This window comes from Vicia villosa, unplaced genomic scaffold (genome assembly GCF_029867415.1).
Source record: "Vicia villosa cultivar HV-30 ecotype Madison, WI unplaced genomic scaffold, Vvil1.0 ctg.001992F_1_1, whole genome shotgun sequence".
Classification (NCBI taxonomy): Eukaryota; Viridiplantae; Streptophyta; class Magnoliopsida; order Fabales; family Fabaceae; genus Vicia; species Vicia villosa.
In genome coordinates, this window is record NW_026705803.1 from 163,103 (window position 1) to 183,422 (window position 20,320).

Here is a 20,320-nt window from a genome sequence, read left to right on the forward strand (position 1 = left end):
AAAATGTAGTAACAACAATATGTAATAGGATGTATAGAACTTGCAAATATAAACAGGTACAAAACAGGTACAACAGCAAGATGTTCTATGGAATGTTGAGACATGTTCTGTGACAACATGTCTTATGAGATGTCATATGCAGAAACTCATGACATCGTGCCTGCTGAGCTGGAATATGAAGATTCAGTATGTACTCAATAGATGCAGAATATTCTATGGAATATTATGCAATCCTATGTGGCGCAGGTTTAAAGGTCAAGAGAATTAAGTCAGAATATTAAAGATTATGCAGTTTCTAATTATGGAGATAATTTAGGAAATTTATGATTGAAGACATTTCTTTTAGCAGAAGCTTTCTGCTGATTTGTAACAGCAAATAAGGCTGTGATTGAAGGCCCAAGTCCAATTAGGAATAGGTTATAAATAGGAAGCTTTGTAACCTAGTTGAGCGGGCAAGCCGGTTTTAGAAAGATGTAGTCTTTAGGGTTAGCCATGTAAGTGAACCACCCAGATTGTGGGATGGTCACTGATTTGTGCCTCGAAGCCTGTAGGCAAGAGGTTTGTTTTACTCACTGAGAAGCCGTGAAGCAATGAGTGCAGTTTGGTTCTTGGAGAAAGCTTGTAAGCAACTCCATTATAAGTATTTAGAATTGTGGTTGAATTGTGATTTCAATCTAGGTGCTAAGTTTGTGGGTACAGATCCTTGGGTAGGAAGACTGTACAACATCATTGAGGTGATAGGGAGTGGAATGGAGATATTTCATATCTAGGACAAACCTAGGTAGAGATTGCATTGGGTAGGGTTTAAGCGAGAAGTTGTGAATGGAGAAGTTCAACTTCAAATTAAGACTATTGTTTGTGAATCTTATTCTTGGCTTGGGAGCCCCCAGAGTAGGTATTGTTGTATGCCGAACTGGGTAAACAATTCTGTGTGTTATTTATTTTTCTGTACTGGTTTATTAATCCGGTATAAGATGTCGTAACATCTAATACGACATCAGGGAATACTTCCATAGCTTGTGCTTTTACAGACCCACCCCAGATCAAAATCTGTTTGTGATAATTGAGCTATCATTATGCATAAATGGTTCCAGTATTCTTATGATCTTTTAGCATATTAGTGTTAAACCAAAATTGAAGATCATCATATCCTACCATTGCAGCTTTTATAACAGACCAGATGTCTCAATATCATATACGACATCCAGGTTCTGTCATACCAGAATTTCACATAATATTATCTACTTTACAAATGTGTAAGTCGGTGCTTCTTGCACCAACCGTCCATAAGTCATGTGTTTTCACACCTTATTTGACCTATATAGATATTCATTATAATGTATTCAAACATTAATTAATTATGCTAAACTCAACTATAATATATCCTATATTTGGATTTTGAATGAAATCAAACTACAACACACATTTTTTAAAAGCTACAATAGTCAGAGACCCGTGCTTCCGCACGGGTGATTTTTTTTTCTGGTGTAGTATTTTTGTAATGATATGAATAATATAAATAAAAGGAATTATAAGCAATATGCATAATTAAAAGGAGTTGTTTTACTTGAATAGAGTTAGAGTTTTATTGGTTGCTCTCCCAATTCTTTGAAAACCGAATATTCATAGGAATCGTTTTGAAATTTGAAAATAAATACTTTAGTTTTCAAATAAAAGTCATTATTGTTTAAAATAAAATAGACATTGTATTGAAAGTGACCCTTAAGATTAAACATTATTATCGTATTCATGTGCTAATTTTGTGTGTAATAAAGAACCATATAAAAAAGGACATGTGAGTTGGAGAAAAAAATAAAATTTTAACAAATGCAAATGTAAAATTTTAAATATAAATGAAAAATATGAAATAATTTACTTAATTGTAAATTTAACAATAATTATATAGAAAACAATGATCCACAAAAAAATGTTTAAGATAGGTTAAGAACACAATAGCAAAATTGGGTCAGGTAATTTACTAATTGACGGTCCAACAACAATTAAAAGAAAATGATATAGATCACTATGGTTTAATTATAAATGAAAAATGATCATATAAATTCAATTATATTAAATAATCATATAAAAAAATACTATAAGATGGAGATAATAAAAATGAAATATTAACATTTAAAAATAAAAATTATCTCTCAATTAATAGTAATTGTTGATTAAAATAAAATAGCTACTATGTTGATAATGACCCGTGAAATAAAAAAATAATTTGGTGCGATATAAAATATATTTAAAAACAAACGTAAAATAAACAATAATCATGAAAATTTAATTGTATTAAATAATGATAAAAAATCGTGAGATGGAGAAAAAAATAAAAATAAAGATATTATCTCTTAAATAAAGACAATTATTGATTAAAATAAAATAGGCATTATGTTGATAGTGACCCGTGAGATAATAAACAAATAAATAGAGAAAAAAATTAAAATAAAAGTAAGAAAGTGTGAAAAAATGTGAGAGAAATTTGAAATTTTAATTAAGATAGAGAAAATGTGTAATGATCGATTAAAAAAAATTAAATATTGAGTTGATAGTGGCCCGTGAAATAATTAAATATTTTTGGGAATAATAATTAAATGATCGATTATTAATATTTTTTGTGATAATAGATAAATGTAGAAAAATTAAAATGAAAGTATGGAAAAATGAAATGTGAAAGAAATTTGAAATTTTTAGTAAGATTAAAATTTAAAAATAGATTATTAATATTTTTTGTGGTAATAAATAAATTAAGAAAAATTAAAATGAAAGTAAGAAAGTGTGGGAAAATGAAATGTAAAGGAAATTTAAATATGACTTCCATCATCCATGGCTTACATGTGATGTCATCACACATGCAATAAAGTTGTAGGGAAAATGTTATTTAATTCGGACCAATGAAAAGTTAACATTTGGGACATCCATTCAATAAAGTTGAAAGAGTGAATACTTAATTTGTTAGTTACAAAAATGATCTTTTATTAGTGCAAATAAATTTTGGTGAAAAGATAATTTAGTCAATTTGGTCAATCTATTATTATAGATTATAGATAGATAGTAGATATACTTGCATATACTCGCTTCTATAAATCACAATAGAAATGAAATCTATTATTATGGATAGATAGTAGATATACTTGCATATACTCGCTTCTATAAATCACAATAGAAATGAAATCTATCTTTTTTTTTTTTTGCAAGGCCAAAGAAAACATTTTTATTAATCAAAAGGCATAAGGGATGCCACTGAACCAATTACATCAAAATCCAAATGAGTGAACACCATACATTTGCTTACTAAACAGTAGATAAAGGTCATTGCTAAAAGCTTGTAACAGCAGACCAAAACCACAACCAGAATAAAACCCAAACAGCAGCCAATACCAGAGAGAGAAAAACCTGAAGATGTTTGTCATACACCAGTATCAGAACCTCGACATAATACTTGGGGCAAAACCGCATTCTGCAAACAGCATACCAGATAAACAAAAACACCACTGAATCAATGAGACAGAAACATCCAGCTCCTGGCCACCAATTCTATCAGAAGCAGTCTTTCCTACATTACCAAGAACCGTCAACAGAGACTATTAAAACGAATCCCACGGCACCTCGCTTACTAAATGCCATAAACCAATTCACTCTTGACATGTCCATCCTATACACTCCTTTGGATTCGTAATCCATTGATTAAGTGCATAGTTAAATCCTCTCACCTTCGCCCTTAGCCACTTCCAAGACAGCACTTGTATTTCTTCGATACAAATGCTTCGACCTAGCCCTGTAGTTCTGAAAACCTTGTCGTTTCTTCTTTTCCAAATCATCCATACACACGCGAACCAGATGGCTGAAAATCTTTCTCTAAGTACCCTACCTCCATTGCTTAGACCTGCAAAATGATGAAAATTCTGCACAGCAGAGTTATGAGAAACATATGTGAATCCTATCCATCTTAGGACCTCGCTCCATGCAACCAGGGCTGACGGACATTCGAAGAAAATGTGTTCGACATTTTCCTCACTCCTACAGCCATACGGGCATGAATTTTGAGATTCGACTAAGATTCCTCTCTTAACTAGATTATCTCTACTTGGGATTTTATTTTGCCATATTCTCCACACCAACACCGATACTTTTGCCGGAACAATTGTATTCCATACAGTCGCTAGCTCCTTATTTCCTCCAATATGATTCAACCGCCCCTCCATGATTACATGATACGCTTCTTTAACTGAATACATATTCTTATACCAACCCCACTTGTCTTTGACGTTGTTCCTTAACGAAAATCTACGGATCATATCTTTGATTTCCTCCCCATTACTAGCATTTTCCCCCTCTAAAGTACTCTCCCAATCACCATTCCATTCCGTTCTCCCGTTCTCCATACTAATTGCCTCTCTCACTAAAATTCCCTTATCTTTACTCAACATAAACAGCTGTGGAAATTTATTCTTTAAGCTACCCCCTTCCAACCAGTGGTCCTCCCAAAATGAAGTTTCTGCTCCATCGCCAACGACCTTGTATAAGTTATTTTCGAACCACTGTTTCCTAAATTCTCCTTCATCTTTATCTAACATTTGAAGATCTCTCCACCACAGGGAGCTATATTTATCAATCTTACCTCCTCCTCTCCCATTCCCCCCATATTTAGACTCCAATATTCTAACCCACAACGAATTCCTCTCTGTAAGTAACCTCCACTTCCACTTTCCTACTAACGCTAAATTAAAAGCCTTTAGGTTTTTTATTCCCAGACCTCCTTCTTCCTTTTCCCGACAAATCTTATCCCATTGGACCCAGTTCACTTTCTTCCGCTCTAGACCCCCACCCCACAAAAAGTTCTTAAAAAGTGATTCCAATTTTTGAATAATACCTGCCGGCGCCTTAAAGATAGAGAGATAATATACGGGCAGTGCAAACAATACGGACTTTAAGAGGATAATACGTCCACCAATCGATAGATTTTTATTATTCCATGATGCCAGTCTATCTAATTTTCAATGAGAGACATAATCAAGTGTTACATTATGGTGTCAAAGAAGCATATCTCAATTGAATTATAATAGAATCATTGCTGTCAACTCTCAACACAAATATATAACTCTCAACCCAAATAAATATATTTGTCTGTCACACACCTATGGCAAAATGTTATCCAAATACGACCCTTCAATCTTCCATTCCACCATCTTCTTCCCAAACACACACAGAGCGTAAATGGCTCTTGCTTACCCTATCTGTTCTTCCCCTTCTCCCACCTTCTCTGATTTCACAACTCACATTTCATCCCCTAATTCTTTCGCCAACCCCAAATTCCCCAACTTCAATCACAAATCCCGCAAATTCAAAATCTTTTTCTCTTTCCAACCACCCAATTCTATTGAAGATGCAAATTCTCAGTTCCTCAGTTCCGGACGAGTTTTGAGCAAAACCCAACACGCCATCTCATCTCTCGCCAATTTGGACAAATCTTTTGACCCATCTGATGCTAATGGGCAGCAAGTTTCTGAAATTCTCAAGGGTTTGGGAAACAATGTTGCAGAACATGATGCAGAGTATGTTCTCCATAACATACCAAACCCTGAAATTGCGATTCTTGCTCTTGAATACTTCAAGAAGAAGATTGAACCGGAGAGACATGTTATTCTTTATAATGCGTTGTTTTTGCTTTTTAGACTAATTAAGGATTTTGAGAAAGCAGAGAAGGTGTTTGAGGAAATGCTCCAGAGAGGAGTCACGCCTAATGTTGTTACGTTTTCGACTTTGATTATATGTGCTTCTGTTTGTTCTTTGCCGCATAAATCTGTGGAGTTGTTTGAGAGGATGCCTTCTTTCCGGTGTGAACCAGATCACAATGTGTCGTCGTCTATGATTTATGCTTATGCTCATATGGGTAATGTTGATATGGCTTTGAAATTATATGATGATGCAAAAAATAAGAAATGGCGTGTTAGGACAGTGGCTTTCTCTGCTTTGATTAAGATGCATGGTGTGTTGGGAAACTATGATGAGTGTTTAAGTGTTTATAAAGATTTGAAGGCTCTTGGTGTTAGGCCGAACATGAAAGTGTATAATGCTTTGCTGTATGCAATGGCGAAAGCTAAGAGGGCAAGGGATGCTCAGGGTTTATACGAAGAGATGAAAATGAATGGATTTTTGCCAAATTGGGCAACCTATTCTGCTCTCTTGGAAGCTTATTCGAGAGGACGGTTAAGTAAAGAAACGTTGAGTATGTATAAGGAAATGAAGGAAAAGGGGATGAAAATGAATAAATTTCTTTACAGCATGCTTCTTGACATGTGTGCTTATGTTGGCTGTGTAGATGAAGCTGAAGAAATATTTGAAGATATGAAGCGTTCCGAGACTTGTGAGCCAGACCTTGTTGTATACTCATCCTTGATTAACATGTATTCACGCATTGTCTTTTGAATGTGATGACTGAACTACCAAAAGAAGAGCACGGTAAGATAACAAATTGCATTGAGAAAGCTAACCCAAAACTTGGTTATATTGTGACATATTTGACGGAAGGGGGCGAGGAAGATGGATATTTTATAAAGGAAACATCAGAACTTTTAAGTTCAGCTAAAGATGGTGTAAAGAAGTCCTTGTGCAACAGTCTACTTGATCTTTGTGTCAACCTTGGTGTGCAAGAAAGAGCTCGCGACCTTCTTAACTTGGGATTGACGCTTAAGATATATAGCGATATACAATCGAGATCTGAAACTCAGTGGTGTTTGAACCTAAAAAAACTCTCAGTTGGAGCTGCTATGACAGCATTTCATGTTTGGATAGACGACTTGTCTAAAGCTTTTGAATCGGGCGAGGAGCTTCCACAAATACTTGGAATTTGTACTGTCACTTGGAGACACAGGCGATCGAAGAAAGTATTGGCTAGTGTATTTGAATCATATCTGAAAGAACATAGTGCTCCTTTCCACAAGGCTACTAATATGGATGGTTGGTTTTTTTCTACAAGCCAAGATGCCAAATCATGGCTGCAGTCTAAAGGTTCTACTAACTGAAACAGTTGCTGATGTGAACAACACTGTTTTAGTTATTCCAACAGAGGATCTTTCCCGTTGATAGAGTTGTTAATAGGTTAGCCATTTTCCACAAAGTTTCTATCCAGTTTTCTTTACCTCTGGATTTTGGCATTAGATTCAATAGATAATATATGTATTATTTTGGATTTCTGGAATTGTGAATGATACTATAGTATATTCTATCAAACATTCTAATATTCAATTAACTTAAAGAGTAGTTGTAGTTGATCACATTAGTAATAATTAGAGTAAACTACATAAACATTTGTGTAACTGACAATAAACTCCATAATATGTTTCAACAACTTGTTTAAAATAACAAAATATCGGCCAGGAATAAACTCTGTTGGTTAAGCACACCTTTACCTCGAACGAAACTTGTTGATTTGATTGGTCACACAATATTTTTGAAGACAGAAATAATATTAGAAGGTGGATTGTGGATGATATTTGATCGTTATCTTGCATTGCCCAACTGGATTCCTTACTTTGACACAGAAAATTGCATTATTGATAATACTCGTATGGATTCATATCACTAACATATGAATGAAATGTTATGATAATAGTACTCATTGCTTTTCTTAACTATGGAGGCTTCCTGTTAAAATTATGACAGGGTTTCTGTTGAGTTGAACCTAAAAAAAAGGCCAGTTGTTAGCCGCATGAAAAAGGTTTGACTTTATTTTACTAGTTTCTTGGATAGTTGATCCAACTTTACCTACAACCAATTATTTGGCCTCATGAAAACTCTGAAAATTAAAGACCATAAAAATAGTCAAAAGTGTTATTGATGAAATATATTTGAAATGGTTTGATAGTGATATGATGAAGGAGGAAAAATGCAAAGCCATAGAAGCTTCTGCTAAGTGTTGTTCAAAGAGAAGGTTGAGATGGATGCTATAAACATATTACAAAGTGATTAGTATAAATTAAACATATAATAAAGATATAGAGATTAATAGAGGAAATGTATTGTAAGCAAATTATTTAGTTTTAGTGCATGTTCGAATTGGTGGGGGACAAAATTGATTTGAAAAGAATTGTGTTTTTGGTAGAATTGATTTTAATAAAATTGAATTTAATAGAATTAATTAATGTTTGAATACGATAATATAAAAGTGATTGTTATCCATTGATGTTGTTTGAATAGTTTTTTTTTTTTTTTATCAAAATTGACTTTGAATGTATACTTACCAAAGATGATAATAAATTTTAATACATATACAAAAAAAGAAGTAATTGATGAAAAATAAAGAGAGTAAAAAAGAAAAATTAGAAGAAGTGCTTTTGGGACTTGTAAAAGTCAATACAAACACTCACTTAGGGTGTGTTTGGATTGACGGTGGACAGAATTAATTCTAGCAGAATTGAGTTTGGTAGAATTAATTTTATCAAAATTGAGTTTAACATAATGTTTAGATATATTTATCTAAAAATTAGTTGAACAATAAATTTTAGTGTTAAAATCATCCAGAATCAATTATGGAGGCAGAAGCTACAAATTACGAAGAATATTTGATATTTTTTTAAAACTAATTTTATATAGAATTATATAAAAGTGTTTATCATTTCTATATTTTTAGTTTTTAGAATACTATAACAACATAAAAGATATTTAAAAAATTAATGTAAGCCTCCTCCCCCTCCCAAGAAAATTCTCCAAAACTTTTTTTCAATATAAATTTTGAGTTCCCCCAAATTAGAGGGTTTTTGGTGTTATGAATAAAAACAAGACCTAAAAAATCCTTCAATTATTTCCATTCAATCCTTCTTTTTTTTCAAAGTCCTTCCCTCCAAACTCTCAAACATAGTCTAACGAACCATAATTCATTATACAAATATAAAGGGAACTATAGTTGCTCTATAGTCGCAGAGGTAGGCGTCATTGACCGGACTATGTTAACAAAGATCAATCTTGTTCATTGTCTTTTATTTTCATTTCTTAAGTTTTATATACTGGTTGCTTTTCTAATAATTGGTATCAGATTACGATTAACTTTGGTGTAAAATTTGATTTAACAAGGTTCTATGGAATATGTAATTTCAGATTATAGCAAATGAAGGTTAAGAATTTGTTGGCTAGACAAAGTTTACAGAGGTGTTGTGTGAGATGAAACTAGACGACGAAGAATATCATGATTGGGCAAAGGAGAATGAGAAAGCCCTGAGATTATTTCGCTTATGTGTTTTGGAAAACGTGATGTATCATATCCTTGACCTAATGACGCCGAGTGAGATTTGTTAAAAATTTGAGATTCAGTAAATGTATGTCAAAGATGCTAACGAACAAATTGTTTGCGAAGTAATGACTATATAGTTTGAAGACGGGTGAATGATATGGTTTACAACAACATGTCAATGTCTTCCACAATTTAATCATTGATCTGGTGAGAGTTCCAGTGAAGATTGCGAACGAAGATAAGAAAATTATCTTGTTGGGTTCATTACCAGGTTCTTATGACCACTTGGTGAGAACCCTTACCTACAAGAAATATACTATTAGTCTTGATGTGATTATTATTACACTTTTGTTTCATTCTTAAAAGATATAAAGTATAGAGGAAGGAACTCGAGGTGATAGTCTTTATGGAAAAAAGGGCCAAGACCGTGGGAGGAACAAGAGTAATGGAAGTTCTGGAAAGACTTTATTTTATTAGGTACTTTGCATGCAAATGGTTTCTCCTATAAGTTTGATGGAGAGAGGAAAACTATGTAAGACTGCATGTAACATTACAAATTGTTGGGGAATACTGTTGTAAGTAATATTGCATCAGTTGAGTTTGATAATGATGCAATCAACTCTGACATATGTGTCTGAGTCATCTCAATGAGCATGAGAAGATGGAATTTCATAAGAGAAATCTATCCAAAGGTGTTCATTGTTGCAATATGGATTTGTGCAAGTATAGTATACTTGAAAAACAGTGTAATTTCGGTTCAAGAACGTAAAGCACAAAACATAGGAAATTTTAGATTACGTGCATTCATATATGTGTGGGGGGCTACCAAAGAGATTTTAGGTATTTTTTAATTTCATAAAATATTTTTCTTGCAAGGTTTGACTTTATTTCTTGAAGTAGAAATCTGAAGTAGTTACCAAATCCAAGTTATGGAAGATAGAGATAGAGAATCAAAGAGACCAAAAAATCAAGTGTCTGCGATCAGATAATGAAACAAATTACACTAATTCAAATTTCAAGATGTTTTATGAAGAACACGATATTCAAAAGACATTTCTTAGTTTATAAGACATGACAATAAATGTTATGACAAAGACAATAAATAGTTCTCTAACTGAAAGGGCAAGATGTCTCTTGTTGAGTGCTTTACTATCAAAAGGTTTATGGGTAGAAGAAGTTAATACGGTGTGCTCAAATTGCAACAACATATTATAAATTTGTCGGGTTATTCATAGATTGGCTCAACTGTTGGAGAACATAGGTAATGTCTAATCGAGTGTTGAGAAGATAAATGATTTGGCCAACAATTATTCTATATGATATTGGGTGTGATAAAAGGTTTCCTTCAACTTGCTTTATGTGGGTGTCTCTAGCCATTTGAATGGTGACAGGTTTGCATCCAAGGAGACCTGTGTTTGAAAGAATGTCCAAGACATGTTTTTTTGGAATATATTGATTCCTTTACTTGATCATGTATGCTTTCTCAAGACCTAGAAAATACTTAAGAGTGCTTAGGTCCGTAATGTTGAAACAATGATGCTGAGAGTGTCCTTTATGCTTTGTATGATGTCTAAGTCATTGCTTGCAATTATAAGATCATCAACATAAATTAGTAATGGAGTGAAAGAACTTACAAATTGATGTATGAAAAGGGGATTAGATATGAAAAAGCACTGTTTAGTGTTGGGGGTGTAATAACACAACAAATAACTTTGCAAACCATTGCCTACTAGATCACGGGTGCAAGGAATTTGGAAAGATCATGATGGTGTTGGGTGAAGATCCTCAAGCTCGTCCCATAGAATATTTAAGTCAGTCAAATACAAAGAGAGTGATTTCCCCCTGCTTGATTGACTGGCGATCCCAAAGGAGATCAGAGAACTAAAAATGGTTGCCTTTGGTGAATCTTTCATGAAAGTCATTTCAAAGATCAAAGGAGGAATCAAAGCATATTGTGCTTTGAGTAATTTGAGGTGAAAAAGGTTATGTTGATCCAAGAAAGAACCATGTTGTTCGCTCAATCTCATAGCTCAAAATTAGCGTTAAACAAAGCTGATTTTATTAGGTTCCTTTGATGAAAGATATTTTGTTCGTTGATGTCGAAGAACGTGACATTCATCTTCTCCAATTGTGGTAGATGTGGTCATTAAGCGACAATGCTACAAGGATCGCACCAGAGTTTTCACCGAAATGTAAGTAGTTAGGGCTTCAAGGGTTCATTGCTATATTTAGGGACATTGGTGGTTGTTGACAAATCATAGTCAATAATCAATTCATTTTCGTGATTGGAAGCCATGATTGCAAGAGATCTATTTGGGAGAAGAAGAAGGAAAATGGATTGGTTAAGAACCCAATTGAAAAAAAATGGAAAAAATGAAAAAAAATCAGATCTAATTACTATCTGATACCATATTACGCATCATGCTTGAAGGAGAATACATATCCAACAACTTGAAAGACATTAAACAACTTAAAATTTTTTGATTACTAGAAGAAGACCATTGTTCTCATTTCTCATAATAACCAAGTGTTCTCACTTGAGTCGTCCCCTATATATATATATATATATATATATATATATATATATATAGAGAGAGAGAGAGAGAGAGAGTAGAAACTCTTTATATTAATACTCGGTAAATTAATAAACTCTCTAAAATAATAAATTTGTCCGGTCCCGACTTGGGCCAATGTAAAAAATTGAAAAACTCGATAAAATAATAAGATAATAATTTTTCGGGAGATCCCTTTATAATATTTGGTCCCAAGAAAATCATAAATTAATAATTCATAGAAACTGAAAAAAATATGTTACACTCTATTGAAATATGATTCAATAGTTGTTTGTTTTCCTTTAAGAATACATTGAACGCATTTATTCCTCTTGTTTACATTTACTATACTTCAAAAGTCATTATTGATTTCCAATGCATATGAACATGGTAGTTACTAATTTACGTTGAGTCCCAAGGTTCGCTGCAACGTAATTCTAAGAGGCATAGACTAATTTTCCTTTTTGTTTGGTATGTACAGTATAATTACTTAAAAACTCTTTAAATTAATAATTATTAATTTATCGATAGATTAATAACTCTCTAAATTAATAAATTTCTCCGGTCCTGACATTATTAATTTAAGGAGTTTCTAATATATATATATATATATATATATATATATATATATATATATATATATATATATATATATATATATATATATATATATATATATATATATATATATATATGTGGAATGTATCAAGTAGGAGAGTATTTAAATAAAAAATAAGAGGATTCAATGCTAACCATTGAATTAATCAAGAGAGAGAAATAATAATTATATTAATATATATATATATATATATATATATATATATATATATATATATATATATATATATATATATATATATATATATATATATATATATATAAGAATTTTGATTCAAACTAGTTTTTATGGAAAAGAGGATGAAGATATAAGAGAATAGCATGAAATGTAGGGGTGTTCGTCGTGCGGTTTGGGCGGTTTTGACAAAAAAAATCATCCGAACCGCAAGAGAAAAATCGTGCGGTTTGGTTTGGTTGGCTTTTAAAAAAAATTCGAACCAAACCAAACCAAACTAATGCGGTTTGGTTCGGTTTGGTTGGTTCGGTTTTTTATAAATATTTTATTGAACCATACATATACATATAGATGACAACATAATTTTTTATTTAGACATTCATACACTATTAAATAACAACAAAACTCGTCATATTTTGACAATAACTTTCTATTTAATTTGTAAAAATTAAATTAGAAAAAAGTAGAATAATAAACATAAAATAATAGTATAAAATAATATAAAAATTATTAGAATGAAACAAAAATAGAAGAGACGAGAGATTAGTGAAGGTGAAAAAGAAAAAACAAAAGAGTTGAATGATTAAAGAAGAAGATGTGCGATAAAAACGAAACTGAAATAGAGAACATTTGCATAGAAATGAGAAAGTGAAAAAGAAAGAATATAAGAGAGTAGAGATTATAGAAAAAGAGGGAAGATGTATGTGGCAAAGAATGCGCGATAATGCTATTAGAGATTTGAGAAGATCGGGACTAAAATCATGTGTGTAAGGATGAGAAAATTGTTCTTAATCATAAGGTTAAGGTATTATAAATTTAAGTTTGGGTTGGATGTGAGTTAAGTAAAAGTTAGGTTGTAACATAATGCGGTTTGATTCGGTTTGGTTCGGTTTACAAACTACAAACCGCAAACCAAACCGAACCGTGCGGTTTTGTTAAAAGATGACCCAAACTAATCCGAAGCAAATGCGGTTTTTTGCGATTTCGGTTTGGTTTAGTTTGGTTTGCGGTTTTCTATTGGGTTGGTTTGGTTTTGATCACCCCTAATAAAATGAACGGGGAAAATTGCATGTGAAGAGGTACCCTATAAATCTAATATCCTATATGATCTAAAGACTATTATTCATGGTCCATGGTGAAGCATTTAAATGGTGGTTCACCTTAGATTCTATCCATGAAAATTAATTGATCTAAATTAAATATTTTAAAAAATATTTTTGCGCATTTGTTTTTAATGTATCTAATCAATTAAACTCAAACCAATCTGTCATTTCTCGATTTAGTTCGATTTAAATTTTATCAAAAATGTGCAAATCCAATTAAAACCAATTTATATATTTTGGGAATTCTTTTCCCACCCTTAAAGTGTTGCCTACACCTATGAAAATTTGAAATTGCCCTCAAATATTTTCGAAGATGCATATTCGCACGCACCTTAAGTCATCTCAACGTTTCATAAATCAAGTAGTCACCTCATTTTTATTAAGTATTAGTCCGAAGATGCATATGTGAAAAATATCTCTGAATGTATTTTTAGCTATTTAAACGTTTGTATTTCGGATACTACAGGGTGTATTCAGAGATGCTCTGAAATATATCAAATACACGTTCAGAGGTGCAACTTCGACTAAGATTAAGTATAATATGATGAATCACTCGTTTGGGTTAATTTTTTTGAGAAATGAGTGTGTCTGAAGATGCATCTCTGAATTTTAAGGACTTTGAGTTTTTACCCAAAGTTTGTCATAAGGTATAGAGGTGGAAAAAGAAATTCGCTATATTTTTGATTGGTTTCAAGATTAGATTTTCTCAAAACCAAATCAAATTGGCAAAAAAATAACCCTTATTTTTGGATTGCAAAAGCATGCATATTATGGGAAGAGATTATCTTCATTTCCATTCTCCATTTACCCTCTCTATTACAATAGTTTTAAAGAATTTTATGTATATTAAAAATAAAAGCTAAATTATCTCCAAGTTCTTTAATTTATTTAATTGTAATAAGTTAGTCTTTTATGTTTTTTTCGCGGCCTGGACCGTTGACATTTTTCCCAAACTCTTTTCGAAAAAAGCTGAAGTGACACTAATATACTGATATGTCACTTAATATAGGTCAGAGATTATAATTAAATCATATAATAAATTTTCTTGAATTTTTTAGTATATAAAAGTATTTTTAAACTAATTAAAATGCACGCAAAAGAAATTAAAAAAAATAAAATAAAGAATAAAATTCTCATAAAATTATATAAAATATAAAATGAGAAAAAATATTTTTAAATTTCTTTCAAGACAAAAAAAATTTTAAAAATTAAAATAAATTTAATAAAATAAAATAAAACATAATAAAAATGAACGGTGCAGACATTAGTTAAAAGGATCTTGCAACTTATATAAAACTTCCCCATTTTCAGTGCTTCATTTTGAAACAGAGAGAAAATGGTTCACGCTTACCCTCTTTCTTCTCCACTTCCTTCAACCTTCCACAATCTCAAAGACACATCCTTCTCCACTTCATCCCTCTATCTCAAACTCCCCAATAAACCCTCTCTTCTCCTCACACATTCCACCTCTCAAAACCCTCCCCCTCAACCTCTCAATCCTCCACAAAACAATAAACCACACCAGTTCATAGATATAAGTTGATTCGATAAATATTATTTGTTTTATTGCGGATGTTTTATTCCGAAAAGCTTTGGAAAGAAAAACAAATAAAAGAAAAATATGTCAGTACTGTTAAGGTTGACTTGTATGTTGAGCATAATGGTTGACCTTATTTAGTCATTTTTATTATCTGGGTTGACTTAAAGCTTATAGCTTTATTTATTTTTTATAGTGATTTGTAAATTGAAGGAAGAAAGTGCTTCTGACTTTTGTTAAGACAATATTTTAAAAGTGATTAGCACCTTCAAGTCACTACTACGACCTCATTTGACTTTTTTGAGGGTTTTATGTATATTTATTAAAGTCAAAATTAGAACCAAAAATGTGTGATCAGTTGATGGTTTGCACGTTCAAACAATAAAATATCCTCCAAAATATGGAATTGACCTAACCAAACCTCTCTATATAATTGTGAGAGTCTTTGTTCTTTTGATCAAGCAAAATGGGAAATTGTGTGGCCTGTTACTCTCAACCAAAGAAGCAAACTAGATGTCCTCTAATTGAAACAAGGGAACTAGAGGTTAATAGTGCCTCGGCGCCAGTTGAAAAGACAAACACCGCCCCTAGTAACCATTACACCGCGGTATGTAGGAAAGTGCAGCATGGAGAGGTTTACCATCTTGCACCATTCACAAGACAATCCGGTAAGCCTTTGGTACCTTGTATGATAACTGATGATAAAAAGGTGAAGACAAGGGTTGTGAAGATTGTGGTGACTACAGAACAGTTGAAATTGCTGTTAAATGGATCAAAGAAGTTTCAAATTAAAACTAGAGTTACCCCTGTTAGGAAAAGTTCTGTGTTGAGGTGTCCAAAATGGCTTCCTTCTTTACCAACTATTCCAGAAGTGCAGAACTTTTGAATAGTCATGATGGTTGCAAGCAATATAAGCTTTTCTAGCATTTTGCTGTGCCACTAATAATGATTTGAAAATAGAAAGAAATTGAATGTACTACATGTGTCCGTGTCTGACACTGTCACGTGTTGGACACCAAACATGATACTGTAGGAGTAGTGAATGCTAGCTGTTGTTCCTATTTTTGAATGAACAACAAGCCTATGCAATTTGTCAATTTTTTTTCCGCATAAGCTAATATACCGGTATGTATCCTTGCTATTCTCTATTGTAAGATAATATAACATCGAGTTTCTTATGCCAAGTTGTTTATCGATGTAAGATTATATGCTTCAAGTGCTTGTAATAATCCATAATTCATTACAGGTAGATAGATATCCTTAACACTCAATTACAACAATTATCATGCCATTTAGATTCATAACCATTGTATGTACAGAACTTGATCTCAGACTCATTACTCAGGTGAAACTTTATTGAAGCACACTTTTACACTAAATTATGTTTTGTATATACAAAGAAAGTTTACAAGATGCATTGATAAATAAACCGCCTCCGATTCTCTCCACGTAAAGAATGTTCAATGTTCTTTCATCACCCTGCAGTAGTTTTATAACAGTGTTCAGGTTAACTATAGAAGCAAAATGTATTATTCATTCAAAAGAAAAGTCATAGGAAAGAACCTTTTAGAGAAGTTTGAGCTTCGGTTTTTCCTTTTATCATCTGATTTTATTGATGCAAGCTCCTTCTCTCTAGCAGCTGCTTCTCTTTTCATTTTCTTCCATTCCACTTCCATAGCCTTTGTTAGCGCGTCAACTTTCTTCGTGAGCATCTGAAAAGGGAGACATGAGCCATTGTTGTCAAATAACGGCTATAACGTAGCAGAATTTGAACAAATCACTATTTTCTAGCAATCTAAGATCGATAACACTGATATAAGGATAGAGGCATGGTTGTTTGGAGTACCTTTATTTCTTCATCTTTAGTGTTGAGACTACTGTCTTTTGTTTCACAAGACTTCCTCAAATTGATGACCTCTTTTTGAAGCTTATCATATAAAAATCCCGACACGACATCATTGTTTCCTAAGTCATTACAACTATTACTTTTCGAGTCTTCATCAACATCAACACTGGTTTTAACACTACCTGTGTTCGCATGCATCTCATTTTCTTTTTCACCACTATCAGAAAATTTGTTTCTCGATGCCCATATACCTTTCTTGAAAACATTTTCTGTAGAACCGTATTTTAATTTCGTAATACTAGCCGATTTTCGGTTCCCGGAAACACTGTCCATGTTTCCTTTTATGTTTGACTTTTGGAACAAAGTGCTTCCAACAGTAGATCCTCTTGGTTGTGAAGTAGACCTGTTTCTCAGTCCACCATTGTTTGTTACGAAGCTTAAGATATTCGGTCTGTCGTCTTTCAGAGATCCTGAAAATTCATTGGAATTGATTGAGAGTTTCTTTAAGCCTTCTTCCAGTGTTTTCAGCCTAAGCTTCAGTTTATCCTGAGAAAAAAAATACCGATAACATTAGTTACTGCTACAAAAAATGAGTTCTTATACGCTTACATGGAAAAAGAACAAACTACCTTCATTTGCGATTCTGCTTTTGCTGTTCTTTCTGATATAGCTAGCTTTTCTTTCAACCGTTGCATCTCTGCCTGCATCATCCGTCTCTCTTCGAGCCATTGTCTAACAGGCATCACCTTATCATGTTCATCCCTCCATTCATTAGCCGCAACGGTTGCAATTCTGTTAGCCGAAACTTTTACCCTTGCTAGTTCCCTCTCTAATGTTCTCTTCTCATCCTGAAAATTTATGCCAAAATCATGTTACTATAAAAATTTAGTCCAAAACACGAATAGTCGTCATAACATAATATGGTTAGTTGCTTACTTGCAACGCGGAAACCTGTCGCTGATAATCGCGAATGACATTCGCATTGGCTCCGTTAGATAAGATAAGCTCCTCAAGTTCATGGATTGTTTGGCTAAGTTTTTCAACTTCCACAATCTTTTGCCGGTGGCTTTTCTCTAAGATTTTGTTCTCCTCCTGTGTTCATGAAACTTGTAAAAATTAGCCGAAACTAATCGCGGTTCGCTATTGAAACTAAATGTGAAAAAAATGTAAACATAAAAAGATATGTGCCTGGCAGATTTCAATCTGTCTCTTCAAGTCAAAGTTTTCATTCTGAACTTCTTCAACTATCAAAGCTCTCTCTAATGCACTTCTTAAAATCCTCTCCGCTTCAAGCAACGCCAACTCCTTCGACTTTGTGATTCGTTCCAAAGCTTTCTTATCTTCTTGTAGTTCCGCAATCTGCAGACAAGATTAATGTTAGTATTATCATATTTAAACGTATTTAGGCCTTAAATTGCATGATCAATACCTTGGTCCTATACATCTTAATCTCAGCCTCAAGGGGAGTAATGACACTTTCAAATGGAAAGAAATCATCTTCCTTTTGATCTGTGTGTAATCTTCTAAGAGCCGATTCAGCAGCATATTGCGCGGCCAACGCGTCTTTCTTTTCATCTGTTAGTTTCTTGATTTCAAGATTCTGCAATGAAAATATTATAGAAACATGCATTTTAGAATTTAGCATTTTTAACAACTTTCTAACTTCCAAGATATACTAAATTAAACCAATTATTTTTACCTTATGTTTAAGATGATTCTCACTAAGTCTTAATCTCTCATCAAGCTTACTAACTTCATTTCTCAGCTGAAATTAGGGAAAGATAATTACAAATATGATTAATACCCGAGAAATTTATATATTTTGTTATCTATCAACAGTCTATTGTGGTCCTCCCTAGATTAGTCTCTGCAGTTATGCACAGATGATACCAGTTTATACCATGGTTTTAAATTGCGGTTGCGGCTGCGGATGCGGTTGCGGTTGCAGTCACTGCGGTTGCGGCTATTGCGGTTGTTGCGATGCGGAATGCAGTCGTTGCGGCGTGAATTCATATTTATGAACATAAAATATTATATTTTATTATTTACTTTCGATTTCACATATCTTCCATTTTCTCTCTAAATTTTCATCTATATCTCATTAATAATTCGTCACCCTTTTAAATATCACTAATCCTTTTAAAATATATCTTAAATCTATAATATAATTAAAAAAGAAGATAGACCAAATAATTTTTGCGAGCATTGCATAATTTCTTGCGGCCTGATGCGGTCTGATGCGGCTTGATGCGGCCGATGCAGTGTTATGATGCGGCTGATGCGGTGTTATGATGCGGTTTTTATTGTGATTTACAATCACACCGCAATTGCGGCCTGATGCGGATGCGGACACTACCGCAACCGCAATATTGCGGCCGCATCAAGTGATGCGGTCCGCAATTTAAAACCATGGTTTATACTTAAAAAAAAATAATCTAACCTCTTCTATGGCCTTATCTTTCTGAGATTCAATTACCCTTAAGGCCTTGATTTCATCTTGGAAAGTTGCTAGTTCATTAACCTTTTCTGCAATGGATTAAAATTTATTCATAATTATTTTTAGACTTTTTTTGCTAGTAACATTCTCTATTATTTTAAAGTTAATGTTTTGAAAACCTTGCTCTTTACCTGTTAGTTGGTTTTGCAAATGATCAATCTCATACACAACAGCTTCTGGTTGGACATGTGGAAGCTCTTCAATGGCAACCATTTTCATCTTTGTAGAAAATGTTCAATATATATGATTGAGTTCAATAACAAATGATGTATGATTATAGGTATATATAGTGTTTTTTTGGTCTTTGGTGTTTTTTTTTGGAGATGATAAGTGATGTGGTAAGTGGTAAGGCTAAGTACAGAAATATCAACAAAGAAATGATGGTTTTCATAAGTCATGAGGAAATGTATATATAATATATGTTAATAGTGAAAGATAGGTCTATGGAAGAAAATAAGAAAGTTCATTCATATAAGTAATTGACCATTAAGATAGGAATGACATTCCTAAGCAGTGAAGCAAACTTAATATGTATCAAATGCATAAGAAGACAGCTAAGCCAGCTACTACATGTTAATTGTTAATTTGTTCATTCTTAGAATTTGAGTTGGAATATCTTAACCTTATTGAAATCTGATTTTTAGCTAGGATTGTCTCAATTTAACGGTGTAACACAAGTGGTTTAATAACGAAAACTTGATAGATTACGTTATTAATATAGATTACGTTATCATGTAAGATTTTTAACAATAATATTTTGTTG

At 32.7% G+C, this 20,320-nt stretch overlaps 2 protein-coding genes across 2 annotated transcripts; one reads left to right on the forward strand and one right to left on the reverse strand.

Annotated features, from left to right (window-relative positions):
• The first annotated feature begins 5,091 nt into the window (after window positions 1-5,091).
• LOC131637415 (pentatricopeptide repeat-containing protein At4g16390, chloroplastic-like) lies at window positions 5,092-6,435 on the forward strand. Its single transcript, XM_058908001.1, has one exon. It carries the CDS (start codon window positions 5,218-5,220, stop codon window positions 6,427-6,429), a length of 1,212 nt encoding a protein of 403 aa, XP_058763984.1. The 5' UTR covers window positions 5,092-5,217; the 3' UTR covers window positions 6,430-6,435.
• A 9,964-nt stretch (window positions 6,436-16,399) lies between these two features.
• On the reverse strand, window positions 16,400-19,993 carry LOC131637418 (microtubule-associated protein 70-5-like). The gene is made up of 10 exons (XM_058908004.1): window positions 19,689-19,993; window positions 19,501-19,586; window positions 18,760-18,825; window positions 18,490-18,660; window positions 18,249-18,419; window positions 17,997-18,152; window positions 17,690-17,908; window positions 17,061-17,606; window positions 16,778-16,926; window positions 16,400-16,693 (listed from the first exon to the last, which is right to left on the reverse strand). The coding sequence occupies exons 1-10, from the start codon at window positions 19,774-19,776 to the stop codon at window positions 16,675-16,677; spliced, it is 1,671 nt and encodes a 556-aa protein (XP_058763987.1). The 5' UTR covers window positions 19,777-19,993; the 3' UTR covers window positions 16,400-16,674.
• Between the last annotated feature and the right edge of the window lie 327 nt (window positions 19,994-20,320).